This window comes from Somniosus microcephalus, unplaced genomic scaffold, assembly GCF_052327205.1.
Source record: "Somniosus microcephalus isolate GS21.2 unplaced genomic scaffold, FLI_Smic_1.0 unresolved_chr9, whole genome shotgun sequence".
In the NCBI taxonomy this organism is placed as follows: Eukaryota; Metazoa; Chordata; class Chondrichthyes; order Squaliformes; family Somniosidae; genus Somniosus; species Somniosus microcephalus.
This window is the reverse complement of record NW_028225187.1, coordinates 23046610-23068967: the sequence shown is the minus strand read 5'-3', so window position 1 is coordinate 23068967 and position 22358 is coordinate 23046610. Positions and strand designations below refer to the sequence as shown.

The 22358-nt window shown below is 46.2% G+C and overlaps 1 protein-coding gene across 5 annotated transcripts in view; it reads left to right on the top strand.

The window, feature by feature from the left end:
* Positions 1-22358, top strand: part of LOC147084919 (immunoglobulin superfamily member 1-like) — a 59983-nt gene extending 37625 nt beyond the window's left edge. The window contains exons 6-10 of one of the 5 annotated variants that reach the window (XM_085979625.1): positions 3944-4237; positions 10869-10895; positions 12787-12882; positions 16641-16678; positions 20084-22358. In XM_085979625.1, coding sequence (XP_085835751.1) covers positions 3944-4237; positions 10869-10895; positions 12787-12882; positions 16641-16678; positions 20084-20104 — 476 coding nt within the window. In that variant the 3' untranslated portion in view covers positions 20105-22358. Of the gene's footprint in view, positions 1-3943; positions 4238-10868; positions 10896-12786; positions 12883-16640; positions 16679-20083 lie in introns of those variants that run through there. The other 4 variants (XR_015075866.1, XR_015075865.1, XM_085979627.1 and 1 more) reach the window with 4 other exon arrangements.

Genomic DNA, 22358 nt, shown 5'->3' with positions numbered 1-22358 from the left:
GTTAAGAAGGCAAATGGTATGTTGGTCTTCGTAGCGAGAGGGTTTGAGTACAGGAACAAGGATGTCTTGCTGCAGTTGTACAGGGCCTTGGGGAGACCACACCTTGAGTATTGTGTGCAGTTTTGGTCGCCTTATCTGAGGAGGGATGTACTTGCCATGGAAGGAGTGCAGCGAAGATTCACCCGGTTGATACCTGGGATGGCGGGAATGACGTATGAGGAGAGATTGGGTCGATTGGGCTTCTACTCGCTGGAGTTTAGAAGAATGAAAGGAGATCTCATTGAAACTTATAAAATTCTAACAGAACTAGACAGACTAGATGCAGGAAGGATGTTCCCGATGTTCGGGGAGTCCAGAACCAGGGGTCACAGTCTAAGGATAAGGGGTAAGCCATTTAGGACAGAGATGAGGAGGAATTTCTTCACCCAGAGAGTGGTGAACCTGTGGAATTCTCTACCGCAGAAGGCAGTTGAGGCCAATTCATAAAAGATATTCAAGAAGGAGTTAGATATATTTCTTAAGGCTAAAGGGATCAAGGGATATGGGGAGAAGGCAGGGACAGGGTACTGAGTTTGGATGATCAGCCATGATCTCATTGAATGGCGGAGCAGGCTCGAGGGGCCGAATGGCCTACTCCTGCTCCTATCTTCTGTGAAAAAAAATATGAAAAAAAGGTAGCGAGGCGGAGAGGTTTGGGGAGGGAATTCCAGAGCTTAGGGCCTAGGCAGCTGAAGGCACGGCCACCAATGGTTGAGCGATTATAGTCAGCGATGTTCAAGAGGGCAGAATTTGAGGATCACAGGTATCTTGGGGGGCAGTGGGGCTGAAGGAGATTTTCAGAGAGAGGGAGGGGCGAGGCCCTGGAGGGATTTGAAAAGAAGGATGAGAATTTTGAAATTGAGGCGATGCTTAACTGGGAGCCAGTGTAGGTCAGCGAGCACAGGGGATGATTAGCGGACGGGACTTGGTGCGAGTTAGGTCACGGGCAGCTGAGTTTTGGAATCAGCTCAAGTTAAAGGCGGTATATAAATACAAGTTGTTGTTGTTGGCTAACTTGTTGAGCAGTCATTAACCAGACGTTAAGCCCCTCAATAGTATATGCAAGGCATTTACTTCTACCTGCCTCAACATTGTCCAAGGTCAATATGGTGTTGGGCATTATTCATGCATTCTATGGGAAACATGGCATAGCACTGCCAAATTGTTATGTGTTGCCTTCCAGAACCAATTTATTATCCATTGGGGTGAAAATCGATGGGCGGGGACTCAAAACCAGCAGTTTTGCAGTCACTGCCGCCTTCTGATATTCAGTTGCATTGAAGGCAACGGCACATAACCGACGGCCGATACGATACCACCTGTAAAACGGCAGCAGATGCAAATACCGCCTGTTTTGCAATCTCACCGAAGTCGAATTTCGCCAATATTGGCCCAGAAATTCGGGTCCCCGCGGGTGAGCACGCACGGGGTTCTCACTCGTAGGCCCAACGAAAGTGCCGGTTTCGTGCGTGCACTGCGCATGCGCGGGAAACCGGCACTTCCGTCCCCTTGAAGGAAGGGGTTCAGAGGTGGAACGTGTGCGCCGGAGAGGCAGCGCGTGCGCATCGAACTTACGTTTTATTTGCAGGTTTTTCCGGGAGGGTAAGAAGGAGCTACACATGTAAAAAGCAGGCGCAAGGCCTGCTTTTAACAAGGTAAGTGGTGAATTAATTAAAATTAAAACATTTTTTCCACAGGTTTATTATTTTTCAATACTTTAAAGAAAGGTAAGTTGATTTTTGGCCCCGTTAGAAAATGTAATAATTTTTTCAAAAATTTAAGTTATTGTTTAAAATGGTTATTTTATGTAATTTATAGTTACTTTGAAAATGTGATTTTTTAAAAATTTATTTGAAGTTTTAGTGATGTTTTGGGGCTTATAGTATTTATAGGTTTGACAGCTCTTCCTGTCAAACTTACGAATGAAGCATTCCCTGCTACCATTGGCTCTCCACGGCCCACGCGATCCCAGGGGACGCTTCGAACTAACTGCGCCCCTGGGATACTCAAGCACTGCGCGCCGGCAGTTGGAGCAGGCCCAGGATCGGAATCCCACGCGGGCCCACAGCTCAACGGCCGGCGCGCTAGGTAAGTGCACGTCGGGGGCTTGCGCCCGCGGGAAGCCCTCCGACCCGAATTTCTGGGCCATTGTATCTGAGCCAAGGCAAAACTGAACTACAGAAAGAGAACCACAGTAGTTGAATTGATTGGCGCCGGAGTTATTTTTTGTATTAGGGCTGATCTAACATTATTAGGGCATTCGAGTGCCAGCCAATGGTTCAGTGGGCAACACTCTCGCCTCTGAGTCAGAAGGTTGTAGATTAAAGTCACACTCCAGGGACTTCAGCACAGAAAGCTGAGCTAACACTCCAGTGCAGTACTGAGGGAGTGCCGCGCTGTCAGAGGTGCTGCCTTTCGGATGAGACGTTAAACCGAGGCCCCGCCTGCTCTCGCAGGTGGATGTAAAAGATACCATGGCGCTATTTTGAACAAGCGTTTTACCCGGTGCCCTGGGCTAATATTTATCACTCAACCAACATCACTAAAACAGATTATCTGATCATTATCACATTGCTGTTTGTGGGAGCTTGCTGTGCACAAATTGGCTGCCGCGTTTCCTACATTACAACAGTGATTACACTTCAAAATTGCTTCATTGGCTGTAAAGCGCGTTGGGATGTCCGCTGGTCGTGAAAGGCACCATGTAAATGCAAGTCTTTGTTTTCATTGAAACCAAGTATATAACAGGAAGGCAGATTATTATCTGAACGGCAATAGATTGGGAGAAGCGGAAGTGCAACGAGACCTGTGTGTCCTTGTGCACCAGTCGCTGAAGGTAAGCATGCAGGTGCAGCAGGCGGTTAAGAAGGCAAATGGTATCACAGAAATCACACAGTGCAGATAGAGGCCATTTTGGCCCATCGAGCCTGCACCGACACATATCCCACCCGATCCCCATAACCCCTACACCAACACATATCCCACCCTGTCCCCGTAACCCCACGTATTTAATCCCCCTAACACTAAGGGTCAATTTATCATAGCCAATCATCCTAACCTGCACATCTTTGGACTGTGGGAGGAAACCAGAGCACCCGGAGGAAACCCACGAAAACACGGGGAGAATGTGCAAACTCCACACAGTCACCCGAGGCCGGATTCGAACCCGGGTCCCTGGCGCTGTGAGGCAACAGTGCTAACCACTATGCCACCGTGCTTCGTAGCGAGAGGGTTTGAGTACAGGAACAAGGATGTGTTGCTGCAGTTGTACAGGGCCTTGGTGAGACCACACCTTGAGTATTGTGTGCAGTTTTGGTCGCCTTATTTGAGGAAGGTTGTTCTTGCCATGGAAGGAGTGCAGTGAAGATTCACCAGACTGATACCTGGGATGGCAGGAATGTCATATGAGGAGAGATTGGGTCGATTGGGCTTATACTCGCTGGAGTTTAGAAGAATGAGAGGGGATCTCATTGAAACTTATAAAATTCTAACAGGACTAGACAGACTAGATGCAGGAAGGATGTTCCCGATGGTCGGGGAGTCCAGAACCAGGGGTCACAGTCTAAGGATAAGGGTAAGCCATTTAGGACAGAGATTAATAGGAATTTCTTCACCCAGAGAGTGGTGAACCTGTGGAATTCTCTACCACAGAAGGCAGTGGAGGCCAATTCATTAAATATATTCAAGAAGGAGTTGGATATATTTCTTAAGGCTAAAGGGATCAAGGGATATGGGGAGAAGGCAGGGACAGGGTACTGAATTTGGATGATCAGCCATGATCTCATTGAATGGCGTAGCGGGTTGGAGGGGCCAAATGGCCTACTCCTGCTCCTATCTTCTATGTTTTCTATGCCTACTTTCCGAACAAGGTCTAACTGAATTTATTGACCCTGTTTCCCACCAGACGTCAAGGCACCTGTAAGCACCCTCCGTCCATCTACAACTGAGGTTATCGAAGGGGGGAATCTCAACATGACGTGCTCAAGTGCCACCAAGCATCAGTGTTTCTTCTATGACGATGAATATATGAACTTCCAGCTGGCTGAAGAAAGGAGCAACGTCACCATTTCCATAGCCAATATTAGCGTTTGCGACGCGGGAAACTACACATGCCATTGCCTCATAGAAGTGAACGGTATACTGGTGTATTCAGCCAGAAGTAACGTAATGCCAGTGATGGTGATTGGTGACGTCAATGGTAGGTGACGTGTTTCACTCTGTAACGTAGAGCAGTGAAAATGGACATGTGTTTCAAAGTGAAATGTTACTACAGGATTTTGTTGCTTTTTGAAAATTTGTGATCTTCTTGCAAGGTGATAACTAGAATCTTAGGGCTGCATTTTCATTCAGAAGTCGGGAAGGAGGCGGGACTACAACTTTCGGGCTGTAGTCCCACCTCCATCGAGATGCGGCCAATCCCCAGCGGGCTCAGCAGGCCAATTAAGGGCCACCCGGCAACAGGTGACGTCACAGACTGAAATTTCATCTGTCAAGACGTGTTGACAGATGAAATATCAGTGTTTCACAGCTGTTTGAAGCTGTCAAACACTGACAGTCTTACTTCTAACCTGAGTCCTTCTACGCAGACTCAGTTAGAAACCTCACCGGCACAGAAAGCTGCAGGCTGTCACTTTTGACAGATCGCAGCCATTCTGCTTTCTGTGCCGGCTGAATGATGGACTCCCGAAACCGAGAGGAAGGAAGGCTGTAAAGGTAAGTACAGGTAATTTACACATCTTTAGACACACCAAACACACTTACCTTTGCACTCATGCACCCATCACTCACCTGAACACCGACATCTCGACCCCTCCAAGTCCTTCAACCCGACGGCCCGACTCCTCTAACTTGGCGTGGTTTGGAGCCATCGGGAATCCCACACGACAACCTTCAAAATAGGGATTAGGCTAAAAACTGCCTGTTAACTATCTGTTAACAGGCAGTTAATTGGCACTAATCCCTTCCCGCCTCGGATCGACGGGTCCCAGTGCGGGGCGGGTACCCGCCTGCTTTGGAATGTACATGGAGGCGGGTTTTGGGCGGGATGGAATCCCGACTCCATGGCACACTGAAAATCGACCCCTTAGAGAATGGTTACAGCACAGAAGGAGGACACTCGGCCCGGCCATCCCGTGCTGGCTCTCTGCAGTAGCACCTCAGCTAGTCCCACTCCTCTGCCCTTTCTCCGTAGCCCTGCAATTTTTTCCCCTTCAGGTACTTATCCATGTCCCTTTTGAAAGCCACGATTGAATCTGCCTCCACCACCCATTCCGTCAGTACATTCCAGGTCATAAACATTCGCTGCATAAATATTTTTTCGTCATGTCGCCTTTGGTTCTTCTGCCAATCACCTCAAACCTGTGTCCTCTGGTTCTTGACCCTTCCGCCAATGGGAACAGTTTCTCTCTATCGACCAATCATGATTTTGAACATATCTGTCAAATCTCTTCTCAACCTTCTCTGCTCTAAGGAGAACAACCCCAGCTTCTCTAGTTAATCCACGTAACTCAATTCCCTCATCCCTGGAATCATTCTCGCAAATCTTTTCCGCACCGTATCTAAGGTCTTGACATCCTTCCTAAAGTGCGGTGTCCAGAGCTAGACACAATACTACAGTTGATGCCGAACCAATGTTTTATAAAGGTTCATCATAAATTCCTTGCTTTTGTACTCTATGCCTCTATTGGACAGGTTGGGTGATTGGGCAGAAGCATGGCAAATGCAGTATAATGTGGATAAATGCGAGGTTATCCACTTCGATGGCAAAAACAGGAAGGCAGGTTATTATCTGAACGGCAATAGATTGGGAGAAGGGGAAGTGCAACAAGACCTGGGTGTCCTTGTGCACCAGTCGCTGAAGGTAAGCATGCAGGTGCAGCAGGTGGTTAAGAAGGCAAATGGTATGTTGGCCTTCAAAGCGAGAGGATTCGAGTATTGGAGCAAGGATATCTTGCTGCAGTTGTACCGGGCCTTGGTGAGACCACATCTTGAGTATTGTGTACAGTTTTGGTCGCATTATCTGAGGAAGGATGTTCTTGCCATGGAGAGATTGCAGTGAAGATTCACCAGACCGATACCTGGGATGGCAAGAATGACGTATGAGGAGAGATTGGGTCGATTGGGCTTGTACTCGCTAGAGTTTAGAAGAATGAGAAGGGATCTCATTGAAGCTTATAAAATTCTAACAGGACTAGACAGACTAGATGCAGGAAGGATGTTCCCGATGGTGGGTGAGTCCAGAACCAGGGGACACAGTCTAATGATAAGGGGTAAGCCATTTAGGACAGAGATGAGGAGGAATTTCTTCACCCAGAGAGTGGTGAACCTGTGGAATTCTCTACCACAGAAGGCAGTTGAGTCCAATTCATTAAATATATTCCAGAAGGAGTTGGATACATTTCTTAAGGCTAAAGGGATCAAGGGAAATGGGGAGAAAGCAGAGACCGGGTACTGAATTTGGATGATCAGCCATGATCGCATTAAATGGCGGAGCAGGCTCGAGCGGCCGAATGGCCTACTCCTGCTCCTATCTTCTATGTTTCTATGGTTCTATTTAGGAAGCCCAGAATCCCGTATGCCTTGTCAACCGCTTTCTCAACCTGCCCTGCCACCTTCACCCATTTTTGCACATATACCTCCAAGTTTCTCTGTTCATGCTCCCCCACAGGTGGGTGAATAAATGGCGTGTGCCTACTGTGATGCATGCTTGAATTGCTTCGGCATATTGTGAGTAAGTTTAGGTGTAGGGTATCATAGAGATTGGCTCCACCTGCTGCAGGCATATATGGCAGATTTATGGACCGCGGCAACTCTGTTACCATTACTCTTCTGTGAGGTCGGGGCGTCGGAGCTTGGCCTGGAACTGCAAAGTTTCCTGCCTCATGGCTCGCATCTCGGAGACGCAAACAGAAGCAGAGTAACTCGTTAACAGTTTACTGATAGCAGTGGGATCAGCGATGGGCTTTCCTCACTTGGCCCTTTGCACACAATCCCTAACTTTGCTCTAACCGCGTATCTGTTCAGAATACACAAAGTAAGGAAGCAAGAACTCAGGACGTCGCAAAGCCTTTGACACCCAATAAATTAATTTGGAAATGTCGAGTGCCAAGGAATGTAGCAGCCATTTGGACAACAAGATCCTACAAACAGCAATGTGATTCTGACCAGAGAAGCTGTTTTAGTTGTGTAGGTTGAGGGGACATATTGGCCAGGATACCGGGGATAATTCTCCTGCTCTTTTTCCATATACTGTAGTGCCTTGCAATAATTTACATCTACCTGTGAGAGCAGACGAGGCCTCGGTCCAACGTCTCATCCAGAAGACGGCACCTCCGACTGTGCAGCACTCCCTCAGTTAACTCATGCTAGGCTGGCAGGGTATAATTTATAAGCGTTGTAATTTTAAGCGGTTATCTGGTCAGAATCACATTGCTATTTGTGGGACATTGGTGCCCTCAAGCTGGCAGCTGCTTCCTCCTACATTGGAACGGTAGCATTGTGGATATGTAACCCAGAAGCCTGGGCTCATGATCTGAAAGACAGGAGTTTTAAATCCCAGCACGGCAGTTGGGGAATTTAATTTCAGTTATTTAAATAAATCTGGAATAAACAGCTAGGGGGTCGATTTTCAGTGTGCCGTGAGGCAGGCTTTTAGGCGTGCGGGTGGCTAAATCCCGAATTCGGAGGTCCCGACAGCATCCCACCCAAAACCCGCCTCCATGTAAGTTTCAGGGGTGGCGGGTACCCGCCCCGCACTGGGACCCGCCGACCCGAGGCGGGAAGGGATCAGTGCCAATTAGCTGCCTGTTAACAGGTAGTTAACAGGCAGTTTTTAGCCTAATCCCTATTTTGAGGGGTGTCGTGTGGGATTCCCGACGGCTCCAAACCACGCCAGGTTAGAGGAGTCGGGCCGTCGGGTTGAAGGACTTGGAGGGGGTCGCGATGTCGGCGCTCAGGTGAGTGATGGGTGCATGAGTGCAAAGGTAAGTGTGTTTGGTGTGTCTAAAGTGTGTAAAGAAGTTTTACTTACCTGTACTTACCTTAACAGCCTTTCTTCCTCTAGGCGTCGGGAGTCCATCATCTCACCGGCACAGAAAGCAGAATGGCCGCGAGCTGTCGAAAGTGGCAGCCTTCAGCTTTCAGTGCCGGCGAGATTTCTAACTGAGTCTGCGTAGAAGGACTCAGGTTAGAAGTAAGACTGTCAGTGTTTGACAGCTTCAAGCAGCTGTGAAACACTGATATTTCATCTGTCAAGACCTCTTGACAGATGAAATTTCAGTCTGTGTCGTCACCTGTTGCCGGGTGGCCCTTAATGGGCCTGCTGAGCCCCGCTGGGCGGGCTCAACAAGGTCAATCAAGGGAAAATTGCGTCGATTGGCCGCATCTTGATGGAGGCGGGACTAAAACCCGAAAGTTGTAGTCCCGCCTCCTTCCCGACTTCTGAATGGAAATCGAGCCCCTAGTGTCAGTAACAGTGACCATGGGGGAACTAACGGATTGCCGTAATAAACCCATCTGGTTCACTAATGTCCTGTAGGGAAGAAAATCTGCCGTCCTTACCCCGTCCTGGCCTATACGTGACTCCAGACCCACGGCAACGTGGTTGAGTTTCAACTGCTCTCTGAAATGGCGGCTCAACACCACCTTCTCTAGGACAATTAGGCATGGACAATCAACGTTGGCCTTGCCAGCGACGCCCTCATCACTGGAATGAATACAAAAATGTGTTATCTCTTTATTTGTTTTGAATAAAAAAATCATAGCATCATAGAAAGGTAAGCATGCAGGTGCAGCCGGCGGTTAAGAAGGCAAATGGTATGTTGGCCTTCGTAGCGAGAGGGTTCGAGTACAGGAACAAGGATGTCTTGCTGCAGTTGTACAGGGCCTTGGTGAGACCGCACCTTGAGTATTGTGTGCAGTTTTGGTCACCTTACCTGAGGAAGGACGTTCTTGCCATGGAGGGAGTGCAGCGAAGATTCACCAGACTGATACCTGGGATGGCATGAATGACGTACGAGGAGAGATTGTGTCGATTGGGCTTATACTCACTGAGAGGGGATCTCATCGAAACCTATAAAATTCTAACAGGACTGGACAGACTAGATACAGAAAGGATGTTTCTGATGGCCGGGGAGTCCAGAACCAGGGGTCATATTCTAAGGATAAGGGGTGAGCCATTTAGGACTGAAATGAGGAGGAATTTCTTCACCCAGATAGTGGTGAACCTGTGGAATTCTCTACCACAGAGGGCGGTGGAGGCCAGTTCATTAAATATATTCAAGAATGAGTTGGATATATTTCTTGAGGCTAAAGGGATCAAGGGGTATGGGGAGAAGGCAGGGACAGGGTACTGAATTTGGATGATCAGCCATGATCTCGTTGAATGGCGGAGCAGGCTTGAAGGGCCAAATGGCCTACTCCTGCTCCTATCTTCTATGTTGCAGCACGGAAGAAGGCCATTCGGCCCCTCGAGCTCGTGCCAACTCTCAGATAGTCCCACTGCCTTTCCCTTTCCCCGTAGCCCTGCATTTTTTTTCCTTCAGTCACTTATCCAACGGCCTTTTGAAAGACAAAATTGAATCTGCTTCCACCACCCTTTCAGTCAGTGCATTCCAGATCTTAACCACTCGCTGTGTAAAAACGTTTTTCCTCATGTCACCTTTGGTTCTTTTGCAAATCACCATAAACCTGTATCTTGTGGTTCTCGACCCTTCCACCAATGGGAACAGTTTCTCTCTACCTACCATGTATAGACACCTCATGATTTTGAACACCTAGATAAAATCTCCTCTCAATCTGCTCTGCTCCAAGAACAACCGCAGCCTCTCCAATCTATTCATGTAACTGAAGTCCCTTGTTCCTGGAATCGGTCTCGTAAATCTTTTTTGCACCCGTCCAAGGCTTTCACATCCTTCCTAAAATGTGGTGCCCAGAATTGGACACAATACTCCAGTTGTGGCCGAACCAGTGTTTTATACAGGTTCATCATAATTTGCACACTTTTCTACTCTATACCTCTATTTATGAAGCCCATGATCCCCTAATCATAGAGACATAGAAACATAGAAGAGAGGAGCAGGAGTAGGCCATTCGGCCCCTCGAGCCTGTTCCGCCATTCAATGCGATCATGGCTGATCATCCAAACTCAGTAACCTGTCCCTGCTTTCTCCCCATACCCCTTGATCCCTTTAGCCTTAAGAAATATATCCAACTCCTTCTTGAATATATTTGATGAATTGGCCTCTACTGCCTTCTGTGGTAGAGAATTCCACAGGTTCACCACTCTCTGGGTGAAGAAATTCCTCCTCATTTCTGTCCTTAATGGCCTACCCCTTTTCCTTAGACTGTGACCCCTGGTTCTGGACTCGCCGACCATTGGGAACATCCTTCCTGCATCTAGGCTGTCCAGTCCTGTCAGAATATTATAAGTTTCAATGAGATCCCCTCTCATTCTTCTAAACTCCAGCGTGTACAAGCCCAATCGACCCAATCTCTCCTCATACGTCATTCCTGCCATCCCAGGTATCAGTCTGGTGAATCTTCGCTGAACTCCTTCCATGGCGAGAACATCCTTCCTCAGACAAGGCGACCAAAACTGCACACAATACTCAAGGTGTGGTCTCACCAAGGCCCTGTACAAATGGAGCCTTTTTAAATGCTTTCTCAACCTGCCCTGCCACCTTCAACGAATTATGCACATATACCCCCAGCTTTCCCTGTTCCTACACCCATTTTAGGATTGTACCATTTACTTTATACGTCCTCTCCTCACTCTTTCTACCAAAATGTATCACTCAATAGTTTAAATCACTCTCGCTTTGTTGTTTCAGGTCCTGACGCTTCGCAAACTGGTTCCAGTAAGTACAATGTGGAGTTGTTAATGTCTATTGAAGCTTTGTTTTTTATACAGACAGCAGATTTACATAAAGTACTTAGAAATACATAGAATATACAGCATGAAAATAGGCCACTTGGCAAAATTGGCCCATGCCGGTGTTTATGCTCCACTCGCGCCTTCTCCGTCTCACCCTATCGGCACAACCTTCTATTCCTTTCACCCTCACGTGTTTATCTAGCTTCCCCTTAACATATCGTGAGTACAGGTAGACTATCCTTTATCCGAAAACCTCGGGACCATGCGTGTTTCGGTTTTTGGAAAATTTCGGATTTCGGAAGGTATTTTATAAGACTGGGAAATTTGTCGGGGGTGGGGGTCGGCGGGGGGTCGGGGTCGGCGGGGGGGTCGGGGTCGGCGGGGGGATCGGGGGTCGGGGTCGGAGGGGGGGTCGGGGGTGGGGGTCGGCGGAGGTCGGGGTCGTGCGCACGACTTACGCTGAACGAAAACACTTTCGGTTTTCAGAGGATTTCGGTTTTCGGAAGTGCGGATAAAGGATACACTATCCCTTATCCGAAAGGGTGGGGGTCGGTGGGGGGTTGAGGGTCGGGGGGGGAGAAAAGAATATCGGACGGGCCGCTGCAGCTATCGGACGGGCCACTGTATTGTTGGGTTCACTCTCCCGGTATACCTCCTTCACACTGCCCGGCTCGGCCTGCAATCTCCTACCCAGGAGGGAACTCAGTGACCCTCTGCCCTGCTCAGCGTAAGTCGTGCACCACGCTGGTCATGTCGTGCGCACGACTTACGCTGAACGAAAAAACCTTCGGTTTTTAGAGGGTTTCGGTTTTCGGAAGTTCGGACAAAGGGTAGTCTACCTGTAGTAGTAAATCATCCACTACATGTGCATTCAGAAGTTGCTAGTTATCAGTATTTGGATAATACAAATTTGCAGACGACACAAAGCTGGGTGGGCGTGTGTGCTGTGAGGACGATGCCGAGAAACTCCAGGATGATTTGGACAGGTTGGGTGGTTGGGCAGAAGCATGGCAGATGCAATATAATGTGGATAAATGCGAGGTTATCCACTTTGGTGTCAAAAACAGGAAGGCAGATTATTATCTGAATGGCAATAGATTGGGAGATGGGGAAGTGCAACGAGACCTGGGTGTCGTTGTGCACCAGTCGCTGAAGGTAAGCATGCAGGTGCAGCAGGCGGTTAAGAAGGCAAATGGTATGTTGGCCTTCGTAGCGAGAGGATTCGATTACAGGAACAAGGATGTCTTGCTGAGTTGTACAGGGCCTTGGTGAGACCACATCTTGAGTATTGTGTGCAGTTTTGGTCGCCTTATCTAAGGAAGGATGTTCTTGCCATGGAGGGGGTGCAGCGAAGATTCACCAGGATGATAGCTGGGATGGCAGGAATGACGTATGAGGAGAGATTGGGTCGATTGGGCTTATACTCGCTGGAGTTTAGAAGAATGAGAGGAGATCTCATTGAAACTTATAAAATTCTGACAGGACTAGACAGACTAGATGCAGGAAGGATGTTCCCGATGGCTGGGGAGTCCAGAACCAGGGGTCACAGTCTAAAGATAAGGGGTAAACCATTTAGGACAGAGATGAGGAGGAATTTCTTCAGGCAGAGAGTGGTGAACCTGTGGAATTCTCTACCACAGAAGGCAGTAGAGGCCAATTCATTTGATATATTCAAGAAGGAGTTGGATATATTTCTTAAGGCTAAAGGGATCAAGGGGTATGGGGGAGAAGGCAGGGACAGGGTACTGAATTTGGATGATCAGCCATGATCGCATTGAATGGCGGAGCAGGCTCGAGGGGCCGAATGGCCTACTCCTGCTCCTATCTTCTATGTTTCTATAATACTTTTACATTGTGAACTGTCTTTTTTCCAGGTTTTAGTCCTGTTATGGCATTAAGTTTGAGCTGTGCCGCATTCCTACTGCTTATCCTGATTAGTGCGATACTGGGCATCTGTCTGTCTAAAAAGAGTAAGTGAAAAAACATCTATGCCTTCTTAAGTACACTATAGTATTTGACATGAATCTGTCACTCATGAAAGAAAGACTTATGAAATAATACTGAGCAGCCTGCGGGTGGCGCTGTCCAGGGAGAGTATAAATACTCGGGCACGGGCCCAGCTTGCGCAGGACCTTCTTAACAGGAACTAGTGAAGGACACAACTAGACCTCCATGTTGTAAAACAGTTGACTGAAGCTTTGTTTAACGCTTAGACCAACTGCCTAGTAGTTTGCTTACATCAGTACTTGTGTTGGTATCTTCACAATCTTGCCTTGTAGAATAACATGATATAATGGAAGGAATCACAAGCTGATGCATAGTCTGACAGCAACGCGACTTCACTACCTTCCATCAATTTTGTAACCACTTGATTGGGTTGTTACGCCTACAATTGTCGGTGGGGAGTGGGTGGAGGGGGCTCGGTCAAACACACAAGACATAGAAACATAGCAACACAGAAGGTAGGAGCAGGAGTAGGCCATTTGGCCCCTCGAGCCTGCTCCGCCATTCAATGCGATCATGGCTGATCATCCAAATTCAGTACCCTGTCCCTGCCTTCTCCCCATATCCCTTGATCCCTTTAGCCTTAAGAAATATATCCAACTCCTTCTTGAATATATTTAATGAATTGGCCTCTACTGCCTTCTGTGGTAGAGAATTCCACAGGTTCACCACTCTCTGGGTGAAGAAATTCCTCCTCATTTCTGTCCTAAATTGCTTACCTCTTACCCTTAGACTGTGACCACTGGTTCTGGACTCCCCGACCATCGGAAACATCCTTCCTGCATCTAGTCTGTCCAGTCCTGTCAGAATTTTATAAGTTTCAATGAGATCCTCTCTCATTCTTCTAAACTCCAGCGAGTATAAGCCCAATCGACCCAATCTCTCCTCATACATCATTCCTGCCATCCCAGGTATCAGCCTGGTGAATCTTTGCTGAACTCCTTCCATGGCAAGAACATCCTTCCTCAGATAAGGTGACCAAAACTGCACACAATACTCAAGATGTGGTCTCACCAAGGCCCTGTACAACTGCAGCAAGACATCCTTGTTCCTTTACTCAAACCCTCTCACTACGAATGCCAACATACCATTTGCCTTCTTAATTGGAAAACTGCTAATGTAACACCCTTATTTAAGAAGGGAAGTAGACAAAAAGCTGGAAACTATAGACCAGTTAGCCTAACATCTGTGGTTGGCAAAATGTTGGAGTCCATTATTAAGGAAACAGTAACAGAGCATTTGGATAAACATAATTTAATAGGACAGAGTCAGCATGGTTTTACGAAGGGGAAGCCATGTTTGACAAATTTGCTCGAATTCTTTGAGGACGTAACATACAGGGTGGATAAAGGGGAACCAGTGGATGTAGTGTATTTGGACTTCCAAAAGGCATTTGACAAGGTTCCACACAAAAGATTACTGATCAAGATAAAAAAATCACAGGATTGGGGGTAATATACTGGCATGGGTGGAAGACTGGCTGTCTAACAGAAAACAAAGAGTTGGGATAAATGGTTCGTTCTCGGGCTGGCAATCAGTAACTAGTGGTGTTCCACAGGGGTCAGTGCTGGGACCTCAACTCTTTACAATCTATATTAATGATTTGGAGGAAGGGACCGAGTGCAACATATCCAAGTTTGCCGACGATACAAAGATGGGAGGGAAAGCAGTGAGTGAGGAGGACATAAAAAACCTGCAAAAGGACATAGACAGGCTAAGTCAGTGGGCAGAGATTTGGCAGATGAACTATAATATTGGAAAGTGTGAGGTTATGCATTTTGGCAGAAAAAATTGAAGAGCAGCTTATTATCTAAATGGAGAGAAACTGCAAAGTGCTACAGTACAAAGGGATCTGGGGGTCCTGGTGCATGAAAAACAAAAAGTTAGTATGCAGGTGCAGCAGGTGATCAGGAAAGCCAATGGAATCTTGGCTTTTATTGCAAGGGGGATGGAGTATATAATCAGGGAAGTCTTGCTGCAGTTATACAAGGTATTGGTGAGGCCACACCTGGAATACTGCGTGCTGTTTTGGTTTCCATATTTAAGAAAAGATATACTTGCTCTCGAGGTGGTTCAGAGAAGGTTCCTTCGGTTGATTCCAGAGATGAGGGGGTTGACATATGAGGAGAGGTTGAGTAGATTGGGCCTCTACTCATTGGAGTTCAGAAGAATGAGAGGGGATCTTATTGAAACATATAAGATTGTGAGGGGGCTTGATCGGGTAGATGCGGTGAGGATGTTTACACTGATGGGTGAGACTAGAACTAGAGGGCATAATCTTTGAATAAGGGGCTGCCCTTTCAAAACTGAGATGAGACACTTCTTCACTCAGAGGGTAGTAAATCTATGGAATTTGCTACCCCAGAGAGCTGTGGAAACTGCAACATTAAATAAATTTAATTCGGAGATAGACAGTTTCCTAGCAGATAAGGGAATTAGGGGTTGCGGGGAGAGGGCAGGGAAGTGGACGTGAGTCTCGATTCAGATCAGCCATGATCCTATTGAATGGCGGAGCAGGCCAGAGGTGCCGTATGGCCTACTCCTGCTCCTACTTCTTATGTTCTTATGTTAACCGCCTGCTGCACCTGCATGCTTACCTTCAGCGACTGGTGCACAAGGACACCCAGGTCTCATTGCACTTTCCCTTCTCCCAATCTATTGCCATTCAGATAATAATCTGCCTTCCTGTTTTTGCCACCAAAGTGGATAACCTCACATTTATCCACGTTATATTGCATCTGCCATGCTTCTGCCCAATCACCCAACCTGTCCAAATCATCCTGGAGTTTCTCGGCATCCTCCTCACAGCACACACACCCACCCAGCTTTGTGTCGTCTGCAAACTTGGAGATATTACACCTAGTTCCCTTGTCTAGATCATCATTAATATATATTTTGAATAGCTGGGGTCCAAGGACCGATCCCTGCGGTGTATATCCCACTGGACTGCAAGCCAGAATTCAAAACTGGAGCTCCACTCTCCGTTCACTTGGGCAGTCTGATCTGAGCTTCCAACCCTGTACCTTCTGACACAGAAATAGGAAAGCTGCCATTATGCAAAAGGCTCAGTCCTTAATAAATTATAGGTAAAGCCTATGATGAAACTATTCTTTCAGAAAATTAGCAAATGAAGATGAGGAGTGACGTAATAAAACTCACTACGCACTTGGTTCGAGTATAAAGCAAGGCTTTAATCAACTTGTTTCTATACATGGAGGACTAGTTGTACTTCACTAGTTCCTCATCTTACAAAATGTCCCTGGTCAAGCTGGGCCCACGCCCGAGTATTTATACTCCTTGGACAGCGCCACCAGCAGGCCGTCCAGTGTTATTTCATGAGTCGTTTCTTCATGATGATGAGATTTATAGCAAGGATTTTGTTTGTTTTTTACACAGCGAGTTATTATGACCAATAATGCACTTCCTGAACGGGTTGTGCCAGCAGATTCAATGCTAACCTTAAAAGGGGCATTGGATATACAGTTGAAAAGGAAAAGCAAAATACAGAGTTATGGGGAATGAGCAGCGCATTTAGACTACGTAGATAGCTCTATTTAATATGAAATCTGATTTTTTTGCAAGCCATGACTGCAATATATTTATCTGTGGACAAACGTTCACATTTAAGGGGACTTACTTTTCTAAAGTTCATATTTATGGGTCTGCTTTATTCAATGTTGATAATGTGTTAAACAAATTATAGACATACACTAATTTGTTTCAGAACCTACCATGCACCAATCATCCAGTCCATGTGTAACAGTAAGTTTCCAACCTTGTTATTTCAACTATGCGCTTTAATACCTAATATTTACTGACAAGCCTACATTTGAGAATCCTAACTAACTACAGCCGAAAACCTTTTAATTCCTTAATACATTGAATTTGCACAGCGCAATTTGTTCGGTGTATAAGTTCGTCTTGTTTTGCAAAACTGGCGATAGTGAGTCAACTGTTTGATTTAGTTTTACTTAGCTGCTTTTCAGCGTTATGTCCTCCAGTCTATGATGCTGGGTGTTCTTGTGCACCAGTCGCTGAAGGTAAGCATGCAGGTGCAGCAGGCGGTTAAGAAGGCAAATGGTATGTTGGCCTTCGTAGCGAGAGGGTTCGAGTACAGGAACAAGGATGTCTTGCTGCAGTTGTACAGAGCCTTGGTGAGACCGCACCTTGAGTATTGTGTGCAATTTTGGTCGCCTTATCTGAGGAAGGATGTTCTTGCCATGGAAGGAGTGCATCGAAGATTCACCAGGCTGATACCTGGGATGGCAGGAATGACGTATGAGAAGAGATTGGGTCGATTGGGCTTATACTCACTGGAGTTTAGAAGATTGAGAGGGGATCTCATCAAAACCTATAAAATTCTGTCAGGCCTGGACAGACTAGATGCAGGAAGGATGTTCTCGATGGCGGGGGAGTCCAGAACCAGGGGTCATAGTCTAAGGATAAGGGGTAAGCCATTTAGTACAGAGATGAGGAGGAATTTCTTCACCCAGAGAGTGGTGAACCTGTGGAATTCTCTGCCACAGAGGGCGGTGGAGGCCAATTCATTAAATATATTCCAGAAGGATTTGGATATATTTCTTAAGACTAAAGGGATCAAGGGATATGGGGAGAAAGCAGGGACAGGATACTGAATTTGGATGATCAGCCATGATCTCATTGAATGGCGGAGCAGGGTCGAGGGGCCGAATGGCCTACTCCTGCTCCTATCTTCTATGTTTCTATGCTGAAAGGTAGAGGACCTATCCACCCTGGATTGTCAATCATGGCTTGCTTTTTTGGTTGTCCAGTCAATATCAGAGTTGTTAACTCACCTCATGCTGTTCCACCAACCGGTCTTCTGAACACATGCCAAAGGCGCTGTTTCTCATGTATGAGGCATGCAGCATTTAATGCATTACTGAGCCCATGCCATTGAGCATTTTGTCTAGGCACTTTCAGAAGGCATTTTAAAAAATGCCTTCGTAAGGGCAGATTGGCTCGGTAACACAACTGTTACTACACCGTAAACAAAGTCAATGATATATTGGCACATATTTTGCAGGGAATATGACGGTATACGTACGCAGTCGAAAGTGCCCCAGAAATTCCGGTTTTCCGCATTATTTTTCAAAAAAATGTAATCTAAAAAACAATCTTCAATTAAATTGTATTTTTATTCATTTTAAACGTGCGGTGATTTATTATTATTTGGGGGGGGCAAAAGTGTGATTTTTATGTCATTCCGAGTATCCCTGTGGGGATTCCCTACGTAAATGGAATCTCAATAAGCATAATGGGAATCTCCCTTTGTGATTGGTTGGGCCGGCCCGCGTGATCCCAGGGACGTTTGGAAATCCTGGGCCTTTACGCAGGCATATGCCTACAGGCCCATGGCTGCAAGACTCCGAAGATGAGGAGGCACCAGGCAGGTTAGCATTTTCCTTGCGGATCAGTGTCGTTCGCCTGCGGGAAACCGCCGACCGCAATTTCAGGTAGATTCATAGAAACTTGCAGCACAGAAGGAGGCCATGCGACACATCTTGTCCGTGCCGGCTGACAAAGAGCTACCCACCCAAATCTAATTTCCCAGCTCTCGGTCCGTAGCCCTGTAGGGTAAGGCACTTGCATGTGATGAGGGTTCCTGCCTCTACCACCCTTTCAGGCAGTGAGTTCCAGACCTCCACCATCCTCTGGGTGAAAACATTTCTCCCCAAATCCCCTCTGAACCTCCTACCAATTACTTTAAATCTATGCCCCCTGGTTATCGACCCCTCTGCTAAGGGAAATAGGTCCTTCCTAGCCACTCTATTTAGGCCCCTCATCATTTTATACACCTCAATTAAATCTCCCCTCAGCCTCCTCTGTTACAAAGAAAACAACCCCAGACTATCCAAAGTTTCCTCATAGCTAAAATTCCCCAGCACTTGCAACATAGAAACATGGAAGATAGGAGCAGGAGTAGGCCATTCGGCCCCTCGAGCCCGCTCCGCCATTTAATGAGATTATGGCTGATCATCCAAATTCAGTACCCTGTCCCTGCCTTCTCCCCATATCCCTTGATCCCTTTAGCCTTAAGAAATATATCTAACTCCTTCTTGAATATATTTAATGAATTGGCCTCTACTGCCTTCTGTGGTAGAGAATTCCACAAGTTCACCACTCTCTGGGTGAAGAAATTCCTCTTCATCTCTGTCCTAAATGGCTTACCCCTTATCCTTAGACTGTGACCCCTGGTTCTGGACTCCCCCGCCATTGGGAACATCCTTTCTGCATCTAGTCTGTCTAGTCCTGTTAGAATTTTATAAGTTTCAATGAGATCCCCTCTCATTCGTCTAAACTCCAGCGAATATAAGCCCAATCGATCCAATCTCTCCTCATATGTCATTCCTGCCAGCCCAGGTATCAGTCTGGTGAATCTTCGCTGCACTCCCTCCATGGCAAGAACATCCTTCCTCAGATAAGGCGACCAAGCTTCCTCGTAACTCTCCTCTGAACACTCTCTAGTGCAATCGCACCCTTCCTGCAATGTGGTGGCCAGAACTGTGCACAGTAATCTAGCAGTGGCCTAACTAGTGTTTATACATTTCAAGCATAACCTCCCTGCTCTTATATTCTATGCCTCACCTAATAAAGGCAAATATCCCGTATGCCTTCTTATCTACCTGTCACAGAAACCCCACAGTGCAGATAGAGGCCATTTCGGCCCATCGAGCCTGCACCGACACATATCCCACCCAATCCCCGTAACCCCTACACCAACACATATCCCACCCTATCCCCGTAACCCCCCGTGTCCTCTTACCTTCAGTGATCTGTGGACATGCACTCCAAGGTCCCACTGTTCCTCTGCACTTCCCAGTGTCCAACCATTTATTGTATATTGCCTTGCCTTGTTAGCCCTCCCCAGATGCATTATCTCACACTTCTCCGGATTGAATTCCATATGATATGGTCCAATGATTATGTTATACCAACTACACAGAGAACATGTTCCCCGAAATTGAACGGACCGTAAGGGTCGTAATTGTCACCGTTTTTCAAGTTTTGAATAAAAGTAAAAGCAGGGATAATTATTTCAAATTTCATTCACAATGTAATGGTACCACACGATGCAATATATATGATGCACTCGGATAACGTGTTAATTTTCAAATAACAACTCATGACTCTGTTTCTCCCTCTTAGGAATTACAAATTATTTCATGAATACCAGTGAAAAGGAACATGCACCAGTTGCCTGATGATTCTGGTTTCCAAATGGACAGCGAATGCTACTCGATAGTACACATGTTGTACCTGAAATCAGTATCCGAAGCGCATCTGTACAAATATTTTCACAACTTTTCATGCAGCCTTGCGAGAGCATCATGGAAGACTAGTCAGCAGTGGAACATTATTCTAGACAAGAAAGATATACTTCACTCAACAGAGCAGAATTACCCATGGAGAATAGCTCAGTTGCTAATATTGACAAGCTACGTAACATGTCTACGTCCGTACATCTGTCAGATGCTACAGGGTGATTTGCGCAGGACAAGAACTATTTCAGCATGGAGACCAATGGTGGTAAACATATATTCAGGTCCCAGTGCCCCTTTCACTTCGTATCCTGAGATGGCAAAGAGGCTTTGCTGATTTTTGCCATGGATTTTTTTTGTTGAAAATAGTATTGCTTCTCACGGTCTCTAAGGTAGGTTTCCACCTGAGCTGGTGTGTGACTGCTCAGTGTGGCGGAAAACAAATTGCTCACCAAATAAGAGCCGCAGAATTCTTGTTATTATACATGTTAGAAATCACATCACTTGTTTTGAACATCAGGCTGGTTCTTCTGCTGCAGAACTCTTCACTGTTTGCAATTAACCAGAAAGAAATGAACTCGCCCTCCGGGAACTCGGAGCTCACCATAAATTTTAGCCTCAGTGAAAATGGTTGTCCATTTTCCATTGGCTCAGCTGGTAGGACAGATGGTTATGACTGAACTATGATTCAGCAAGGTCACTAGCTGTCTCTTATATCCAGGGCTATATTAAAGGGATCTGAAATTCTCCTTAATGCCTGCTGAACAGTTATCTTCACTGTTTCATTGATAGGTGGACATCCTTCACATCACCATGTGGAGGTTAAAAACAGGCATGGAGGACGGTTGGTGCTTTCCAGAGTAATTCTGATTTCACATAGGATTGCAAAGGATATACAGCACAGAAGCAGGCCATTCGGCCCAACCTGTCCATGCCGGCGTTTATGCTCCACACGAGCCTCCTCCTGTCTTTCCTCATCTATTCCCTGCTCCCTCATATGCTTGTCCAGCCTCCCCTTAAATGCATCTATACTATTCACTACAACCACTCCCTGTGGTAGCGAGTTCCACATTCTCACCACTTTCTGGGTAAAGAAGTTTCTTCTGAACTCCCTGTTGGATGTCTTGGTGACTATCTTATATTGATGGCCTCTAGTTATACTCTTCCCCACAATTTGAAACATTCTCACTGTACCCACTCAATCAAAACCTTTCATAATTTTAAAGACCTCTATTAGGTCACCCCTCAGCCTTCTTTTTTCAAGAGAAAAGAGACCCAGCCTGTTAATCCTTTTCCGATATGTATACCCTTGCATTTGTTGTATCATCCTTGTAAATCTTCTCTGCACCTTCTCCAGTGCCTCTATATCCTTTTTATAATATGGCGACCAGAATTGTACGCAGTATTCTAAGTGTGGTCTAACCAAGGTTCGACACAGGGTTAGCATAACTTCCCCACTTTTCAGTTCTCTACCTTATTATCATTCATTTTTAATAGAAGGAATATCAAGGTCTGTTCCCTGTGCGGGATTCTCACCATCAGGGTTACTGTTCATGTGCTGCCTTCCTTTCGGAATTGATGTTAGTTTTCCAGTTAATTCAGGGGTTTGAGTAATTTGGGTCGATTTCCATTGTGTGCCGCTACCTAGTGGATATTTGGTACCTAGCAAGTGCAGTAAAGCGCAGTAAAGTGCAGTAAAGTAAACTGTATAGCACAAGACTTGCAGCTCGACACATGGTCTTGCAGTTATTTTCTTGTTACGCTCCGGCCTTGGACACTATTTGTCTGTAAGTACTTGAGAATGTTATAGATGATTAGTGTACACTATATTTTGCAGAAAATGTTTAGTTTGTAACCTTTCTCTGTAAGCAAACCTCGCTCTCTGTGTCTAGCTGGTTAACTTGTAGCTGTATTTTGATGCACTATGTACTAATTTAAAGTGAATGTAAGAGAATGCCTTTCAGTTTGCTAAATGTATATTCACAGTAAGCTGTGTTTCCACATGTTTTGGTAAGTTACATGCCAAATGTACTGGGTTGCTCAGGCTTACCTAAATTTGTGTATGCATATCAGTTATGTGCTTGTGTACTAATGTGTGCTTCCATTTCTGTATTGTATTTCAGTTTCACAATAAGAATCTTTCAGTAAAGTTTACAAGAAAA